Source organism: Amblyomma mixtum, chromosome 3 (genome assembly GCF_055824585.1).
Source record: "Amblyomma mixtum isolate Tamu chromosome 3, ASM5582458v1, whole genome shotgun sequence".
Lineage (NCBI taxonomy): Eukaryota > Metazoa > Arthropoda > Arachnida > Ixodida > Ixodidae > Amblyomma > Amblyomma mixtum.
The window spans coordinates 207,420,906-207,439,766 of NC_143014.1; the positions used below are offsets into that span (position 1 = coordinate 207,420,906).

Sequence of the window (18,861 nt, forward strand, 5' to 3'; positions counted from 1 at the left end):
TTAGGAACGCCTCAAGGCTTTCAAAGAATGCCCGCCGTTCCATGTCAATATTCGGCGCGTATACACAGATGACGCGACACTCTAATTCGCCAAAGACGATATCAGCGACTAAGAGGCGTCCACTGTCACATGAAAATACTGACTGCACGCAGATTCCAAAGTTGTTGCGTATGAATAAGGCGCAACCACCTGATCCACCAATCGCGTGAGAAATACACACATCGAAATGAGCACGAAAATTGGACACCATTCGGTCGGTGAGCTCCTGGCTCTCAATTTTTGTCTCTTGGATTCCCACTATATGTAAGTCATTATCTAAGAGAAGGCGACTAAGCTGACATTGTCGTCGTCTTGCTCCAAGGCCCCGTACGTTTAACGTCGCTACCCGTGGCGCTCTTTCGATATTAACCGCCATGGCTACACGGTAGAATGGTGCCCATTACAATAGCCCAAGGGTCTGTGCTCATGATACTGTGGCGATAAGCGCGTCGAAGGCTAGGAAAAAAAAATAAAACTCTAACCAACAAAAACGGACAGTCCAAGTAAACTTGGCACCTCTTTCCAAGCCCGAACACGAAAAACGAACCGCTCAGGATGAGGGCCATGGCGTTTACGGAAACCCCTCCCAACCCACCTTAGCTAGACAAACTAAATTTACGGGGGCGGTTTACCCGCCTGCCGCGAATCGACCGGAATGTTCGGTCGCGGCTTCAAGGTAGACCTCCGCATACCTGGGGCTTTGGTGGGTGGCTCGTCTCCGCCCCCGCCGTCCTCCTTCGTCCCAACGCTAAGGGTCTTGTCGTGTGGTCGTTTCCCCGCCAGCAGGCTGGCTGAAGCGCTAAGGATGTCCATAACCTCGGGTTCTGAGGTGCTGGGAGCCGCTTCATAATCAACTGAGGTTTTCAGCTCGGCGCTCGGAGCTGTCGAAGAATCCTGCGAAGGCGGTTGTTGCTGCTCTGCAGTAACCGCTTCGGTTCCGGGTTGCTCCTGCTGCGGCAGTGGAATCACCGTATTTTCGGCTACCTCCCTTCTTGCACTTGCCACCGATGCTGCATCCTCCATGTCCGCCTCGTCCATGAGCAGGTTTGAGGCGTCGTCGGTGGTTGTCAGTCCTGTTACGCTGGCATACGTCCGCTCGCACTGGCTGCTCTCATGACCAAAGCGTCGGCACGCACTGCACTTAGGGATGCGACAGTCGCGACGAATGTGGCCCGTGCCACGGCACCGAAGGCAGAGCGGAGCCCTGCCTGGCACGACCACGAGGGCCAACTCTCCGGCGACGCTCACCTGGTGCGGCAGGTCGTCCAGCTTTACGCCCGGCTTCAACTTCAAGGTGACCAGTCTGGTAGTTGAGCCCTTATCTGCTAGGCCATGCACCCGCCACCGCTCTCGGCCGACGTCTGTGACCTTCCCGTACGGCTCGAAGGCAAACCGTACGTCGTCGTCGGGCACGCTGTGCAGCAACCAATGCACTTTCATGCGAACGTCCTGGTTGGCAGGATCAATTACGATACAGCGGCACTTTTTCACCAGCAGCTCACCCATGCCGACAATCTTTTTCACCGCATCTTCGTCCTTGAAAGTCACCGCCCACACATGGCTCATGCGGTAGGCTCCGAGGGCAATCACTTCCGGCAGGAGCGATAACTCGGCAAGCGCATCGCGAAAATCTTCTGCCCGATACGGGCGGGCCCTAACATCACAGTGTAGAAAAACGGTGTTCAAAACAAAACGCCCTGTTGGCAAACTAGGCAAAACAACTTGGTAATCATTGTCTGAAGCAATATTCCTGTTACCGCGGCCCTGCTGGGCCGCCGAAGCCGCTCCTACGGAGCCCATGACACACACGTCCGTCACGCTCGGTGACCGGAAATAGAATGCCCTGAGCGCAGCGCCTTGGACCGCTCGGCCATCCTGACGGAACGGTGCAGCAGTGAAACGAAAGCGGCGCCAAGGCTTCGTTTCGTACGTCGATTTAAAAAAAGAAAGCAACCTCTGTCAGAAGTGGGATTCGAACCCACGCCCGGAAGACCGGACTGCGACCTGAACGCAGCGCCTTGGACCGCTCGGCCATCCTGACGGAACGGTGCAGCAGTGAAACAAAAGCGGCGCCAAGGCTTCGTTTCGTACGCCGATTTAAAAAAAGAAGGGCTAGCAACCTCTGTCAGAAGTGGGATTCGAACCCACGCCCGGAAGACCGGACTGCGACCTGAACGCAGCGCCTTGGACCGCTCGGCCATCCTGACTTTTTTTTTTTCTTTATTTCCTTTTTCACAAGTACGCACAATATTCACAAGTTGAAAACGCTTGCCAGCTTTCGGCGAGCGTGGACATTTAAAACCGTTTCATATTGACAATGTCATCTAACACAGGCAACCACTCTGGTGGTTCAGCCCGCACTTTGAAAGCCTCACGCAGAAATAAAACACTTTCCTTGAAGTATTCTCTGGCAGGTTGGGGATTTACGTCTGCGTGGTGCACTGCCATTCTTGTTTTCCATATGCTATGAAGACATAGTACCATAATCATATCGTACGGCACCCCTTCGTGGTTTGTGGTCGGGAGGAAGCGGATGCCATATGGCGTTACCGGCAAATCTTTTCTCAAAGTGCGCTGCAATATGTCTTATAAGAATGTTGCATCTTCACAATCAAGAAAAATATGGTCAATAGTTTCTGGTTGCCTGCACGGTAAGCAGTCTGTCGTCCATGGCACAAAGATACCCTTCTGCTCCAGCCACGGTTTAACGGGGAGAGTTCCGGTGTGCAAATGAAAGAAAAAAGTTTTCGCTGTAGGCCGCACTGGCATCCGCTTCACTCTTTTCAGTACGTCTTTGCCAGCCGTAAAAGGTGCGATACAGTGGTTCTGGCATAGATACATCAACAACAGCTTTATACAATTGCTTTCGAGCCACGGTATTCAGATACTCTAATGAAAAACGCGCGGCGAGGAACTGGAAAGACCAGACCACTTCTCGTAGGAAGCCTCGCAGACTCGGTCCACTGACTTGGGCAGAAGACCTTATGAACCCTGGCATCATGTTGCAAAGTCGCGTTTGGATCACAGTACGAAGGAAACCGTTCCTTTGGTCTCGCACAAAGAGAAATCTAGAAACTACCTGTTTTAAAAAACAAGTGTGCCAAGCCCAGTCCGCCACTCTTCACTGAGCGAAATAAATTTGTACGGCTCGTACGCTCCCATGTTGATCCCCATATACACACTGCAAGCACTCTACGCAGCCTTTGAATGCTTGCTCTCGTCGCACACAATGCCTGGAGGACGTACCAGATCTTCGCTACCAGAAAGATATTGCACACAGTAGACCTTGCGAATATAGAAAGGTTTCGCCCTCCAAACTTCGTAGATTTTTCCTTTATTAGTTCTGCTTCATTTCTCCAATAGTCATATTTGTGTCTTTGTAGTGGTTTAAAGGTATTCCTAGATATTTCGTTGGAACCAATGTCCACTGCATGCTTTCGAAGACTGCAGGAGGAGTGTCCCATTCTCCATGCCAAAAGCCTAAGGATTTGTCCCAATTGATAACGCTTCCTGTCACTTTGCAAAAATTAGTCGCAACGCCGACAGCCTTACTGATACTTGCTAGGTCAGAACAAAAACCGCAATGTCCTCAGCGTACGAGAGCAGCTTAACTTCACTTGTGCTCAACTTAAAACCTTTTATTGCACTTCACGATATGATTTTCAAACAGAAAGGCTCCAGGTAGAGCGCGAACAGCAATGGAGATAAAGGACATCCTTGCCTGATAGAGGTCTTGATCTGAAAACTGACTGTTAATGTTTTATTAATTATATTCCTGCTAAAAATATCTGCGTAACACATTTCTACAGCTTCCAGCAGGACTGTACCGACGTTAATGTGTTCTAAAATGCTGAAAAGGACATTATGCGCAACTCTATCGAAGGCCTTCTCCAGATCTAGTTGCAACATCGCTACCTTCCCGCATAAGGCATCGCAGCACTCTAGGACGGTTCTAGCTACGTGTATGTTCGTTAGAATGGATCTTCCTTTAATACCACAAGTCTGGTGCGGTCCCACAAGCTCAGCTATAACACTTTGAAGCCTTCTGCCTGAAATTTTTGCAAAGACCTTATAGTCCGTGTTCGTTAGGCTTATTGGTCGATATGATTGCACTGACATCAACGTAGCCTGGTCATCTGTTTTGGGGATCAACACAATGTGGCTTTGCCTAAAAGAAGGCGGTAATTTCTTAACTCTGTATGCTTCTTTGAAAACGTTATAAAGAACTACTGCTATCTCCTTTTTAAAGGCTTTGTAAAATTCTGAGCCAAAGCCATCAGGCCCTGGCGACTTCCCTGCACTTAATTCATCAATCGCCCACTCTATTTCTGAAACGCTAATGGGCACTTCAAGATCTGTTTTTTCCTTTTCTTCAAGCTTTGGCATGAGCCTAAGGAAATCTCATTCAAACCCTTCTAGTATCTGTGGTTCGTGGCCAAGCAGTTCTTGATAATAGTCGACAAAAGCGCGGCGTACCAGTTCTTGGTCTTGCACAACTTCATCTCTGTATCTTATTGCTTTTATTTCATTGCGCGACGCGTAGCTTTTTTCGTCTTAAAGTTCACGTTTAGTCGGTGTTTCACCCATATATAGCCTTTCCGCCCGTGCGCGTACTACAGCTCCTTTGTATCTGTCTGTATCAAGTATTTCTAGTTTGCTTTTAACTTCTTTTATTTCTTTCGCAAACCTACCCGGGTCAATGGCTTCTACACTTAAATAAAAGTCAAGCTGACTTTGCAGTGCAGTTTCTTCTTTTTTCCGTATTCTCCGCAGCTCACTGGCTCTTTCAATGGCTGCTATTTTTGCATTTTGCTTAAAATCTTCCCATGCTTGAACATAACACTGCGGTTCACTCGCTAGTAGATCTCCAATTCTTTCTTTTATTTCCTTCACATACTGTTCATCATCGAGGATCTTAGCGTTGCATTTCCACAGCTCCCAGCTGAACTTGGCTGGTTTCCTTGGTCCTAGCGCACATGTAACCAAGCTATGGTCACTAAAAGAAACGTTTTTGACGTCATATTTTGGGCAGTGAGATGCCAGACCGGCCGAAACATACATTCGATCTAGTCTAGCGTGACTGTTTCGCTGGTAGTGCGTAAAGCGAGGCACTGTACCCAAGGGCGTCCGCAGAATTTTTTGCAGGGGGGGGGCCCCATTGGTTGTTGGCGCCGGAAGGGGGGGGGGGGGGGCATGTTCGTAGCAAAAGGCACTATTTGCGGAGTAAATTTATTTATTTATATATAAATAAAAAATAAGTGAAATACACACATGAAAGAAAAATTACAAACAGCAAATTAAAGCGTGGCTAGGAGAGATACATTGGAGTTTATTAACGAAGAAACAATTAAAATTAATAAAAATGCAAAAAGATACTGTCACTTCGTGGAGAAGAGTGCTCAGTCTTGCTGCATACGGGTTCTCGACTCACCCGGATTGATGACCAGCACACAGCACAATATGTTCGCAAACACGCAACTACAGTCACTCAGTCAGTATTCCATGAACAGCAACTGTAGGCGCCTCGGATTTTTCTGGGCGAATTGCGTGATTACACGGGTGATAAATTCATTTCTGTGCTTCATTACACGTTCTCGGTGCACACTCATCACACACATTGATTTGAAAAACGGTTGAACGCGTAAGTTGAAAACAAAAGATGACTATATATACAACGAAAACTTGTTTACAAGATAAATGCACGCTCGCAACTTCATACACCTCGCTCCATCTTGCTCGCGCATCCGCACAGTCGAGCGACCGCACACACACTGCTCGCCGCTCGTCGTTTTCTCGTCCGCTGTCTTGGTTGTTCTCAGCTTCGTTGACAACCGGCTAATAAAAACACCGAAGCACGAACACAGAGGCGCGCGCACGTGCAAGGGCTTACTAGCCGCTATATCCCCGAATGCGCACTTTGGGGGTGAAAGGAACGCCGCGCGACTTCCGAGGGGAAGGGACACTCGCCACTCCGGTCGGAAAATTTGTTTTTGTGTTTTTTATGGGGTTCAGAGCCCCAAAACGACTCAGGCTATGAGGGACGGAGTAGTACAGAGTTCCGGATAATGTCGACCACCTGGGTGTCTTTACCATGCGCTGACATCGCACAGTACATGGGCGCTATTGTGATTTGAGGCCCAGCCAGAGGTGACAGGCGAGCCAGGCAGGCGCCATCGGGCTGCGTTGACCAAAGGCGCTGGTTTTCGGAGAAGACGCAAGGAACGCTGGTGTGGGGGCGCCTCTGGAGACTGCGTCGCCGTGAACAAAAGCAACTGCTAATCCCCTTTGCCGAAGATTCTGAAAGCGGCGCCTCTACCGAACTGCGCTCTCCAGTGGATCGCAGGAGACAGTGAGCGGCGGCGGCGCCAACTCATCGCCCGCTTGGCCCTGAACAGCCCGACAAAGCGGGGGTGGACACGGCTGATTTGTCCTTCCCTCCGTGTCGCTATCTCTCTAGAGATCAAAGAAACAGACACCCATCTCAAGACGGCTCGAAACACATGCTCGCCGGTGCCGCTCCTTCAGCGGAGCTAACGATGGCGTGGTTTGAAAACGGCGGAACGACGCCCGCCCGGACGCGGCATTTCGCAGATGTGACCCAAAGCGTGGAAGCGGGGCTGCTTTTACCCTTTTGGCTGAGCGCACCACCGCCCCTGGCGTGCGGCCATCACTCACGGTTCGAGTGAGTGATTTTCCAGGGGGGTGCAGCCGCCCCCCCTTGCCCCCCCCTCCGGACGCCCATGACTGTACCGTTTGACAGAAAACACCCTACACCTTGTAATAGGTAGTCTTCCGTTAGCGAATTCAGCACGGATACGCTCGCGTCTCGTATCGGTAGATCTGTCATTCTATCTTCAACTCTGCATACGCAGTTCAAGTCTCCCATCATTATAATGACCCTGTCACAGTTCAGATAGCATTCAACACTTTCAAAAAACACTCTGCGCTCGTTTGCTGCATTTGGAGCGTATATGTCAACTATACGAAACTTCTGGGCATGCAGCGTTATGTCACATACAATGAGCCTTCCAGAAGGGCACGCGTACACACTATCAACAGTTATTTCTCTGGTATGCTTCAGAAACAGAGCACAACCACCGGCTGTGCCAATTGCATGGGAAACACACACATTATAATACGTCATGAATGGTTCAACTATGCGGTTCGTTCCTTCCTCGCTTTCAACCTTTGTTTCCTGTATGGCAATTACATCCAAATCATTTTCCATAAAAAGCCGACTCAGCTGATATTTTCTGCGCGCCGACAAGCCTCGCAGGTTAAGCGTGCCTACATACAGAGGTGTTTGGAGAGTTACTACCATTTCTTTGCCGTTTTAATTTCCACATACGAATCGCATGGTAGCACTTTGATTATCACGAGACAGCCAAACACTCACATTTTTAGAGCATATTCCACCCGCTCGAGCCATTTTGGTTGACAATTCGAGTTCGCCGTTGTGGCCTCGACGCACTGTCTTTCTGGTCGGTTCCGGTGATGCCACTGTCCGGCTGGAAAAGAAGACGCCACGTCACGTCGCCGGTGGTGCCGGCGGTTTCCGCTCGGGCCGTAGCTCGAGCGGTATTTTCGGCGCTGGCTTCAGGGTTGGCCTTCGAGTGGGCGTGGTCTTCACCGGCGGCTCATCCGTTGCAGTCTGCCCGTCTTTGTCGTCTTCATGCAGTCGTTTTGACGCAAGACTGCTGGCATTAGTCATGGTCATGTCTGTTAGTTCAGGCACTCCCTAGACCTCTTCACACGGTGCATTGCCTCTGTTCATTGGGTCACTCGTCAGCAGAGCCTCTTTGGTATCGGTCGAAGCGTAGGTATTCACTATCTCATTTGAAGCTGCATCCACTTCGTGCGCCTGTGCAGCCCTACCTTCGCCAAGAGTTAGCGAGGTATCTGCCTCAGGCGTAGTTTCTACCGCGTCTGCCTAATCCATTAGATGCTCTGTCGACAGTTCGTTTGCTTTAAGGCCTGCCACGTTTGCGTAGGTACGCACGCATGTGCTTTCATCATGGCCATATCGCCGACACTTGGTACAACGTGGCACTCGGCAGTCACGCCTAATATGACCCGTAGCATGGCACCTCAAGCACAGCGGGGGCCGTCCAGGAACGACGAGAAGAGCCATGATTCCTGCGACTCGCAGCTGATGGGGCAGATCTTCTATCGTCACACCAGGCTTGAGCTTCAGGCCAACCGTGCGCGTAGACGAGCCTTTGTCTGCAATTCCTTGTACTCGCCAGCGTTCCTTGTAGACATCAGTCGCCTTTCCGTACGGTGCCAGCGCAGAGCGCACTTCTTCCGCTACGTTATGTAGCACCCAGTAAAGCTTGACACGTACTTGTTTTCAGGGTCGACAACAAGGCACCGTTTCTCTTTCACCTTTACTTCGCCGGTTTGCACCATCGTCTTAGCAGCTTCGGCACTTTTAAAAGTGACGGCCCAAACGTGGTTCATCTGGAACGCCCTAGAGCTATCACTTCAGGGAGCACTCAGAGATGAACTAACATGTCCCGAAAGTCTTCCACCCGGTAAGGCCTGGCTTTCAAATCCCCGTGAAGAAAAACAGTATTCATAACAGACGCACCTGTTGGCAGTGACGGTAGAACAACTTGATAATCCTGGCTTTCTTCAGCAAAAAACCTGTTATCGCGGCCCTGCTGGGCCGCTGACACCGCTCCGACGGAGCTCATGATAATGCGTCCGTTCGCTAGCGCGGCCGGAAGCAGGATCCTCGGCCATCCTGACGGAACGGTGCAGCAGTGAAACGAAAGCGGCGCCAAGGCTTCGTTTCGTACGCCGATTTAAAAAAAGAAAGCAACCTCTGTCAGAAGTGGGATTCGAACCCACGCCCGGAAGACCGGACTGCGACCTGAACGCAGCGCCTTCGATCGCTCGGCCATCCTGACGGAACGGTGCAGCAGTGAAACGAAAGCGGCGCCAAGGCTTCGTTTCGTACGCCGATTTAAAAAAAAGGCTAGCAACCTCTGTCAGAAGTGGGATTCAAACCCACGCCCGGAAGACCGGACTGCGACCTGAACGCAGCGCCTTGGACCGCTCGGCCATCCTGACTTTTTTTTTCTTTATTGCCCGTTTTGACAACGATAACAAACAAACCGCTAAAGCACGTGAACCGGCCTACGGTCAACGTGGTTTAAAACTTCTTGAGGGCTGCAAGTTCATCCAGCACGCCAAGCCATTCGGGTAACTCCGATTGGGCTCGGTAACATTCCCGCCCACGCACAACACTTTCAATGAAATTTTCTCTTACAGGTCAAATGTTTACATCGGCATTTCTCACTGACATCCTGGTTTTCCATATGCTGTGGAGGCCCAGTAGCATGATGAGATCATAAGGAACATCTCGGTCATCTTCTACCGCTAAGAACCGGATACCATACGGCGTGATTGGCAGGTCTTTCTTTATTGTTCTTTGTAGAATGTCCCAATGGAATACCGGATCCCAACATTCTATAAACACATGCTCGACAGTCTCAGGCTTTTTGCAGAGCATACAGTTAACCGTCCATAGCACAAAAATGCCCCTTTGTTCTAGCCAGGTTTTAACTGGCAGAGTGTTAGTATTGAGTTTGAAGAAAAAACTTTTCACGTTAGGATTTACTGGCATAGTTTCACCATTTTCAGAACATCTTGCCCTGGGCCTCCGCAACCAAGCTGTCGATACACTGGTGCAGGCAGCATGACATCCAACAAATCATTACACAGTTTCTTTCTCGACACACAACTTAAATAATCTAAAGAAAAGCGCACTTTCAGCATGTTAAAAGCTGTGACAACTTCGCGCCAAAATCGTCTTATGGCTGTCGTTATTTTATCAGAACAGGACACCAAAAACTCAGGCAAAGCATTGTGCAGGCGCACTTGCACAAAAGTACACAAAAAGAGATCATTCTGGTCTCGCAGAAAAATAAAACGCGACACAATCTGTCTGATAAATAAATGCACTAGCCCCACTCCCCCTTTTCGAACCGAAAGAAACAGATTTGTCCGACTCGTACGTTCTCATGTACTTCCCCACACGAAAACAGCAAAGATTCGATGTATTTTTTGTATGGTTACGCGCGACATGAACAATACCTGCAAGACATACCACACTTTTGCAACCAAGAAAAGGTTGCAAACAGTTGCTCGTGTGAACATAGTTAGGTTCCGGCCGTTCCATGCTTGCGTTTTCCTTCTGAGATTCTCTATTTACCTATCCCAGTACTACTCAGTGTCAATGTATTGGTCAAGTGGTACACCCAAGTACTTTGAGGGCAGCGCTGTCCATCGCACATTGGCAAACACTTCAGGCTTTTGATCCCACTCCCCGTGCCAGAATCCAGATGATTTCTCCCAGTTAACACGGCACCCCGTTTTAGCGCAGAAATCGGCCGCCACTCCAACAGTTTCTTGAACGCTTTCTTTGTCTGTAAAAAAATAGCCGCATCATCTCCGTACGCAAGCATTTTTACCTCCGTTGCTTCTAGCACGAAGCCGCGTATCCTTTCGTTCTTTATCATGCTCAAGCATAACGGCTCTAGGTATAAAGCAAAAAGCAACGGGGATAATGGACAGCCCTGCCTCACAGACGATTTCACTGGCACTCTTTCGGTGAGATTCTTATTTATAATAATTCGCACTGCACAATCAGAGTAAGCCATTTTGACTCCCTCTGTAATAACACTTCCCATGTTCACAAATTCTAGGAGAGTAAGAAGCACATCATGGCACACTCGATCAAAATATTTTGCTAGGTCGAGCTGCATCATCGCAACTCGTCTATCAAAAGTATCGCAACACTCCAAAACACTTCTCGCCACATGTATATTGGTCGCAATACTTCGTCCTTGTATTCCACAAGTTTGGTGCGGTCCCACTAGGTCTTTAATGACGCTCTGTGTCCTTCTCGCTAAAACTTTCATAAGGATTTTGTAATCTAGATTGGTGAGGCTTATCGGCCGATAAGACCCCACCAAAAGCAGCCTTGCTGAATCCTCATACTTCGGAATCAATACAACGTGGGCAGCTTTGAAAGATGGCGGCAATCGTTTTGTTTCATAGGCTTCTTCGATTACTCTATGCAGGACCTGACTTATTTCATCTTTAAAGGCTTTATAGAAAGCTGCACCCAGGCTGTCGGGCCCAGGGGACTTCCCGGCATTTAACTGGTCAATTGCTTTCTCTATTTCTGTTATACCGATTGGAGCTTCAAGTGTTACCTTCTCACTCTCGTCTAATTTGGGCATTAATCGCAAATAGTCACGTTCAAAGCCGTCCTTGTTCACTTGCTCCTGTCCTAGCAAGGCTTGATATTGCTCAAAAAAGGCGCGTTTTATCTTCTCTGGATCAGTGGTTTCTTCATTTCTGTACATTATTTTTTGTATTTCTTTTTTCGAGGCATGGCTGTTTTCATAGCTCAGTGACCGCTTAGTGGGCGCCTCACCCATCCATAATCGCTCAGTGCGTGCCCGCACAACGGCCCCTCGGTACTTATCTTCATTGGCCTGCTCTAGCTTTCTTTTAACTTCCTTTATCTGGTTCATGCATAAACCAGGCTGCGCAGACTATGTTCAGCAATAGTTTCAACTGGCTGTGCAATTCCTTTTCTTTCTGTTTTTCTCCGCGTCTTAGTATGCTTGCTCTCTCAATAGCTTTCATTTTTACGTCATTTTTTAAACCTTCCCACCTTTCCAACCAGCTTTCGGCTCCAGACACATGCAATGACTTCAGTAAATTATTTACCTTGCAAACGAAGCTGTTGTCGTCCAGAAGTTTGGCATTAAATTTCCATAAATCACAATTCAATCTCACCTCCTTTAATTTTGATCCTAAGGAGAAGGAAACCATGCAGTGGTCAGAGAAGGATACTGGAATGACTTCGTAGTTTTCGCAGAGCGGCGCCAGATGCACCGATATGTATATGCGATCGAGCCTGGCATGGCTTTCACCCTGGAAATGAGTAAACTGTGCCTGACTGCCGGGTGATAACATGCAGCCAACATCTATTAAGTCGTACTCCTCTACGAGCTCATCCAGAACCTGCACACTTTGATCCTTTAGAGTACGGACTTTAGCTCGGTCCTCTGGCCTGCAAACACAATTGAAGTCTCCCATAAATATAACATGTCGCTCTGTTTTCAAACACTGCTCGAGGTTTTCAAAAAAAATTCTGCGGTCGGTTTCTTTGTTAGGGGCATAAAGACACACAACACGCCACAATAAATCACAGAATGAAAAATCCAGGATAACAAAACGGCCACTTTCTCAAACAATGACTTGTTCCTCCAAAATCCCAACACTCTTATGTACAAAGAGCGCGCATCCCGCCGATGTTCCAACCGCATGAGCTATACAAACATTGAAATGAGTTTAAAGGGCTGCACCATGCGGTCCGTTTGGTCCTCGCTGCTGACCTTCGTTTCTTGGACAGCAACGATGTCGAGCTCGTTTTCGATAAGTAGCCTACTAACCTGGCACTGCCTTCGCCTACATGCCAAGCGCCGAACATTCAATGTCACTACACGGAGGGATTTTTTTAAAGTTTGCTGCCATATTTACGCTAGGACACAAGAACCGCACGGGGCTTACCTCGACAATCTGAGGTACGCCGCTGGCGTTGAAAACCGCGGCACTCGACTTTTCCGCCCCTGCAGCAAGATAGTAGTCCGCGTCGTTGTTTTGGCCTTTGATACAGCTCCATGATGCACGCACGCTAATTGCAGTTTCGTGGGCAGGAACAAGACTGGCCCACGCTGCTACGAGGGCTCCGTGCCGTCGCCTCTGCGGTCGGGCGGAATGTTCGGCTTGGGCTTGAAACTCGGCCGCCGAGTAGCAGGCGTCTTGGGAGGCGGTTCCACGTCAGCGTTGTCGCCCGCGACGACTGTTTCCTCGTGCACTCTTTTTCCTGGCATTGCACTCGTGGTGTCCACGGTTTGCTCACCATCCCACCAGCCCCCCGTCGACACTACTTCCAACTCCTTGCCGGAGTCTTCTTTCGCAGTCCCCGCCCCGAGGGGGTGGTGTTTCCTTGATCTTGTTGGTCGCCTTTGCTGACAGCACCTTGAGTGTCCTCGGTGGCTTCAGCCTTGTCGCCCGTTGGAGACTGCACGGGCACATTCCCAGCCCCTCTGGAAGCCTCTTCAGCGTCTTCGTCATCCATAACGAGCTCGGTCACATCGTTCTTTTTCGGCTGACCGGTGACGGTTGCGTAGGTTTTAACGCAGTCCGTATCGTTGTGACCAAAACGCCGACATCGAGAACAGCGTGGGACTTTGCAATCACGCCGTATATGGCCCTTACTGTTGCAGCGCAAACACAAGGGTGCCCGGTTCGGTACCACAACTAAGGCCAGCTCACCGCCCACACGCACCTGATGGGGCAGGTCTTCCACACTGACACCGGCCTTCAACTTCAGGGCGACGAGGCGCGTCGTCGACGACCTGTCGGTAATGCCGTAGATACGCCACTTCTCCCTGGTCACCTCAGTTACCTTGCCATAATTTGCCAGCGCAGCCCGCACATCATCGTCGCTGACTCTATGAAGGAGCCAGTGAAGCTTGAGCCTGACGTCTTGGTTGTTCGGGTTTATAACCAGACACCGACGCTCCTTCACCAGCATGTCGCCTTTAGCGAGCATGCTCTTCACCGCTTCCGCTGTCTTAAAAGTTACCGCCCATACATGGTTCATTTGGTACGCCCCCAGGGCGATAACATCTGGGAGTGGTCCCAGATTAGCAAGGGCGTCTCTGAAATCATCGACGCGGAAAGGCCGCGCTCTCACATCGCCGTGCAAAAAAACTGTTCAAAACAATCTGACCTGATGGCAGTTGCGGCAGTATCACTTGATAATCCTGGTCAGCAGTTTCCAAAATCCTGTTACCGCGTCCCGACTGGGCCGCTGAACCCGCTCTGACGGAGCCGATCGAGACACGTCCGTTCGCTTCTGCGTCCGGAAGTAGCTCGGCCATCCTGACGGAACGGTGCAGCAGTGAAACGAAAGCAGCGCCAAAGCTTTGTTTCGTACGCCGATTTAAAAAAAAAAGAAGGGCAAGCAACCTCTGTCAGAATTGGGATTCGAACCCACGCCCGGAAGACCGGACTGCGACCTGAACGCAGCGTCTTCGACCACTCGGCCATCCTGACTTTTCTTTCTTTCTTTTTTCTTTATTGCCGGGCTTCGACATTACAAAACAGGACATAATAATATGTACATACAGTATACAGAGTTAGCCAGGATCCCAAAGAGTGGGCCTGACTTAGATTAAAATTCTCTTAAAGTTACGAGGGGTTCCAGCCTTGATAACCACTCAGGAACCTCCACTATTAGCTTTTGTTCCTCCAGAAACTTGTGCATACTTTCTCTAAAATACATGCGGGCTGGCCGTGCGTCAGGGTCACAATGATACCCTGCCATGCGGGAGCGCCATATACTGTGGAGGCCCACCAGCATGACTAAGCCTAACGGAACCCCATCCTCGTTTTTGGTTGGCAAAAACCTTATTCCGTATGAGTGGATTGGAAGCTGTTTCTTTAAAGTCCTCTGCAGCACGTCCCAAAAATAGACCCCTTCCCAACAGTGCAAAAAGACGTGGTCAATTGTCTCCGGCTGTTTGCATATGATACAATGCGACCCCCAAGGAAGAAATATCTGTTTTGCCTCAAGAAAAGTTTTCACAGGTAAAGTTCCAGAGTGTAACTTAAAGAAGAAACTCTTGACTCCCGGTGGTACCTTCATTTTCTTTACCCTTTTCAATACGTTGTAGCCGGGCCCTCCACAGTACATGGCCCCGTACAAGGGCACCGGAAAGAGGATGTCACTCAAATCCTTGTACAAATCTTTCCGGCTCACATCACTCAAATATTGTTTTGAAAATCTAGCATTCAAAAATCTTACGCTGGCGACTATCTCCTTGAAAAACCCAAACATGCCACCCATCATACACTGTTACGACCCATCTTGAGACCCGAGATGAAACGGAGGGAGATTCAACGTAGCGGCAATTTTGACGGGTCGTATGACTTCAACTTGACCCCACGATGACCTCACAGAAAAGGGTGACTTTCTGGGAAGTGGCCGATGAGGCTCTTCCCACACTCGGCTCGGCGAAAACGACCTCCCCTTCGAGAAGCAACCGACGACAGGAGAAGAAAGGGTGTCCCTCGTCTTAAAAAAAAAACCGGAACGAATCAGAGGAAGCCTGCGCAGCGGCGGCTGTGACGTCAACAGGACACAATGCTATAGGAATGCGGACATCTTCCTCACCAGTTCCCACATGCGGGCTCTCAACAGGTGTCTTGGCCAGCTGCGTCTGTGGCGTGTGGTGGCGATCTTTTGTGCCACGATGAGTTACCGCCTAGTGAGGGGGCTCAACAGGTCTTCGATGGCGGTGCTAGTGCCGATCTTTTGTGTCGCGATGGATTGTCGCCTGGTGAAAGGGCGGAGCCTTGAGCTATATAACCTGCGACCAAAGTGGGAACGAACGCTCTGGACCTTCGGTAATAGGTTCATCCAGTGTGGCTCTGGACCTTCGGTAATAGGTTCATCCAGTGGCTCTGAGCCTTGGGTATCAGGCTCATCCAGACGCTCGGCGCTATGAACTCTTAACGTTTGATTCCTTGCTCTTCTTTTTGTAAATAAGTGTCTTAGTTTCTTGCCATTAAATCTGCTTGTTTTTGTAATCTCCAACTTCGAAGCTTCAGACTGTTCCTCATCCCGGACACGCTACCTCGAGCCGCAACAACACTCAGTTGAAATCACAAAGTCTGGCAAAGCCCTACCGAGCCTTACTTGGCACACTGTGCGCAGAAAAGGATCATTCACATCGCGCAAAAACAGGAATCCATTTACCAATTGCTTCGCAAATAAATGTCCAAGCCCGAGTCCTCCATCCCTTACTCTTCTGAATAAATTGGTTCGCGTACACCTCTCCCGTTTCGAGGCCCACACAAAAACAGCAAAAATGCGATGTACCTTTTGTACATTAATTCGCGAACAATGCATCACTTGCATCACATCCCACAGTTTGCTGATGAAAAACAGACTGCACACTGTGGCTCTCGCAAATATAGATAGGACGCTTTCCATTTTTCAGCCTTTTCGCGTGTTTCTTGCACCTGCCGTGTCCAATACGGTTCGCTGTCGCGGTAATTTTCCAGCGGGACACCCAAGTATTTCACAGGGGTCGTGTGCCAGGTCACGTTAGCAAAATTTTCCGGTGTCACTGGCCACTGTCCATGCCAGAACCCCACACACTTCCCCCGGTTAACCCTGCTCCCCGTCAGAATGCTGAATCGCTTTACACCGTTGACCGCGTTACGAATGCTATCGTGACTCACGCCAAAAACAGCAACATCATCTGCATATGCTAGGATCTTGACTTCAGCCGTCTGTAGCCGAAATCCTTGAACAGCATTATTTCTTATAATGTGCTTACACAAAGTTTCTATATAGATACAAAATAAAAGAGGGCTGAGGGGGCAACCCTGGCGAACAGAACGCTGAACGTTAATGGGGGCCCCAAACGATTTATTAACAATTAACCTGGTAGTGCAATTTCTGTACGCCAAGGCCACACCCTCAGTGATAATAGTGCCTAAATTAACATGATGAAGGATAGAAAACAATATTTCATGCGCAACACAGTCAAAAGCTTTTTCTAAATCTAGTTGGAGAACTGCCACACGAGCGCCAATGGCGTCACAGCACTCCAACACACTTCTTGCTTTGTGGATATTATAAGCAATAGACCGCCCCTTGATGCCACACGTTTGATGAGGGCCAACGATTTCTTTAATTATCATCTGAAGTCTGGCAGCTAGCACTTTCATAAAAATTTTGTAATCGACCTTCATCAGCGAAATGGGCCTGTATGCTGTAACCAGTTTAAGTTTCTGCGCGTCATCTGTTTTAGGAATAAGTACTGTGTGGGACGTAGCGTAGGATGGAGGCAGAGCATTACGATTGTAGGCTTCGTTAAATAAAGAAGTCAGCAAAGGGGTAATTCACTCTAAAACACTTTATAAGAAACAGCACTTAAACCATCCGGGCCTGGAAACTTTCCAGGGTTTAAGTTTTTTATCGCGCGTTCGACTCCTTGCTGCGTAATCTGCTGCTCTAATATTTCCTTTTGCTCGTCATCCAGCCGTGGCATATCTTCCAAAAACTCGGCTCTAAATGCATTCGAGTCGACTTCATGTTGCGCAAAGATTGTCTGAAAGTGCTCAAAGAAGGCCAGCTGTATGCTATCGTTATCAGAGACTGAAGTGCCTGCCCATTCTACCTCGTGAATCTGGTTTCGTCGAGCGTGCGCCTTTTCCATTCCAAGCGCGCGCTTAGTGGGTGTTTCTCCCGCGACCAAATCTGCCGCTCGCGCCCGAACTAGCGCTCCCTGATACCGTTTTTCTGCGATAATTTCCAGCTTTTGCTTTGTTTTCTTGATGTCTTCCATGGTTGTTTGCATTCTTGAGCTAATAATTTTTCTAGCATAACTTTCAGCTGCCTTTCTTGTAAGCGTTCTTCGTGCCTTAGAACGGTGGACCGTTCTATAGCCTTCATTTTAAAGTCTTCTTTCGCTAGTTCCCACTGCAACCCGACTTCGTTTTTTTTCCCTCCCTCTGTATTTTTATTAATCTTTTCTACCACGAAATCAGTGAAAGTTTTCTCACTTAGCAGGTTAGAGTTTAGTTTCCTTAGGTCCCACGAAAAGCTGTTATTTCGCTTCTTCGATCCTACAGAGCACTCGACTACACAGTGATCAGAGTAGGAAACAGGCAAAAGATTGTACTTGTGACATTTCGGCAATAAATCAAGTGACATATAGATGCGGTCTAGGCGCGCATGACTGACACGTTGAAAGTGCGTGTACAGCACATCGCGTGCACCCTCTAAGCATTCGGCCACATCTTCCAAGGCGTATTCGTCTATCATTCGATTTAAAACCTCAGTACTTCTGTCCCTGAAGGCACGGGTGCTGCTCTTATCGCGAGCGCTCAAAACACAGTTAAAGTCACCCATGAAAACTATTTGTTTGTCGGAAAGAAGATACTGTTGCAGTTTCTCAAAAAACGTCGCCCTGTCTTCCACTACGTTTGGCGTATAAATGCATAGCACACGCCACTCAACGTTGCAGTACAAAAAATCGCATACTACGTAGCGGCCCGATTGACAAGAAAAATACGCCTGTATTTCGAGTCCCGGCAACTTTTTCACAAACAAAGCACACCCAGCAGAGTTGCCAATCGCATGGCTCACAATCGCATAGTACCTCGGCGTGAATCGTTGCACCATGCCTCCAGTCTCCATCTCCCTTTCCACTTTGGTTTCTTGAACGGTTAGAACATTATGTCTCGGTCAGTCAAAAGCCGGAGCACTTGACTCTGCTTTCGCTTCCCGCTCATGCCCCTTACCTTAAGCGTGGCGAAATTAAGGCACGACTCCGGATACATTTTGGTAGCGAAAGAAGAGGCCGGAAGCATGGTGCTTACCTTCCACGCCTAGCACTAAGCTAGACGCCGTCTTTTGCCCCTGAGTCATCGGGTGGACCAGGGTCACTCTGCTGCGGTGCCGGCTTATCGGCCGGCCGTCTTTCCGTCGCGACATTTGGCCGCGGCTTGAAAGGTGGTCGTCGTACTGGAGGTGCTTTTGCAGGCGGCTCCTCTGGGTTAGTCGCGGCCGCCTTGTCTTCTTCACTGTCGGTCTGTGCATGGGAGCGTTTTGCGGGGACGGAGACACTAGCTACAATAGTGTCATTTCGCGTCGTGGCCTCACAGTCCATTGGTTTCAGCGACTCGTCAAGCTGAGGGCTCCCACCCTCAGTT

General features: G+C 49.2%; 1 protein-coding gene, 5 non-coding genes and 1 pseudogene across 6 annotated transcripts; all 7 read right to left on the minus strand.

Annotated features, from left to right (window-relative positions):
- Positions 1–654: 654 nt before the first annotated feature.
- LOC149353438 (uncharacterized) lies at positions 655–1,839 on the minus strand. Its single transcript, XM_089577352.1, has one exon. The coding sequence runs from the start codon at positions 1,837–1,839 to the stop codon at positions 655–657; it is 1,185 nt and encodes a 394-aa protein (XP_089433478.1).
- A 157-nt stretch (positions 1,840–1,996) lies between these two features.
- TRNAL-CAG (transfer RNA leucine (anticodon CAG)) lies at positions 1,997–2,080 on the minus strand. Its single transcript has one exon. It is a non-coding gene; the product is annotated as a tRNA-Leu (tRNA).
- An 82-nt stretch (positions 2,081–2,162) lies between these two features.
- TRNAL-CAG (transfer RNA leucine (anticodon CAG)) lies at positions 2,163–2,246 on the minus strand. Its single transcript has one exon. It is a non-coding gene; the product is annotated as a tRNA-Leu (tRNA).
- A 6,621-nt stretch (positions 2,247–8,867) lies between these two features.
- On the minus strand, positions 8,868–8,951 carry TRNAL-CAG (transfer RNA leucine (anticodon CAG)). The gene has a single exon. It is a non-coding gene; the product is annotated as a tRNA-Leu (tRNA).
- Positions 8,952–9,030: 79 nt separating this feature from the next.
- Positions 9,031–9,114, minus strand: TRNAL-CAG (transfer RNA leucine (anticodon CAG)). Its single transcript has one exon. It is a non-coding gene; the product is annotated as a tRNA-Leu (tRNA).
- Positions 9,115–13,009: 3,895 nt separating this feature from the next.
- Positions 13,010–14,012, minus strand: LOC149353443 (uncharacterized; annotated as a pseudogene).
- Positions 14,013–14,103: 91 nt separating this feature from the next.
- TRNAL-CAG (transfer RNA leucine (anticodon CAG)) lies at positions 14,104–14,187 on the minus strand. The gene has a single exon. It is a non-coding gene; the product is annotated as a tRNA-Leu (tRNA).
- Between the last annotated feature and the right edge of the window lie 4,674 nt (positions 14,188–18,861).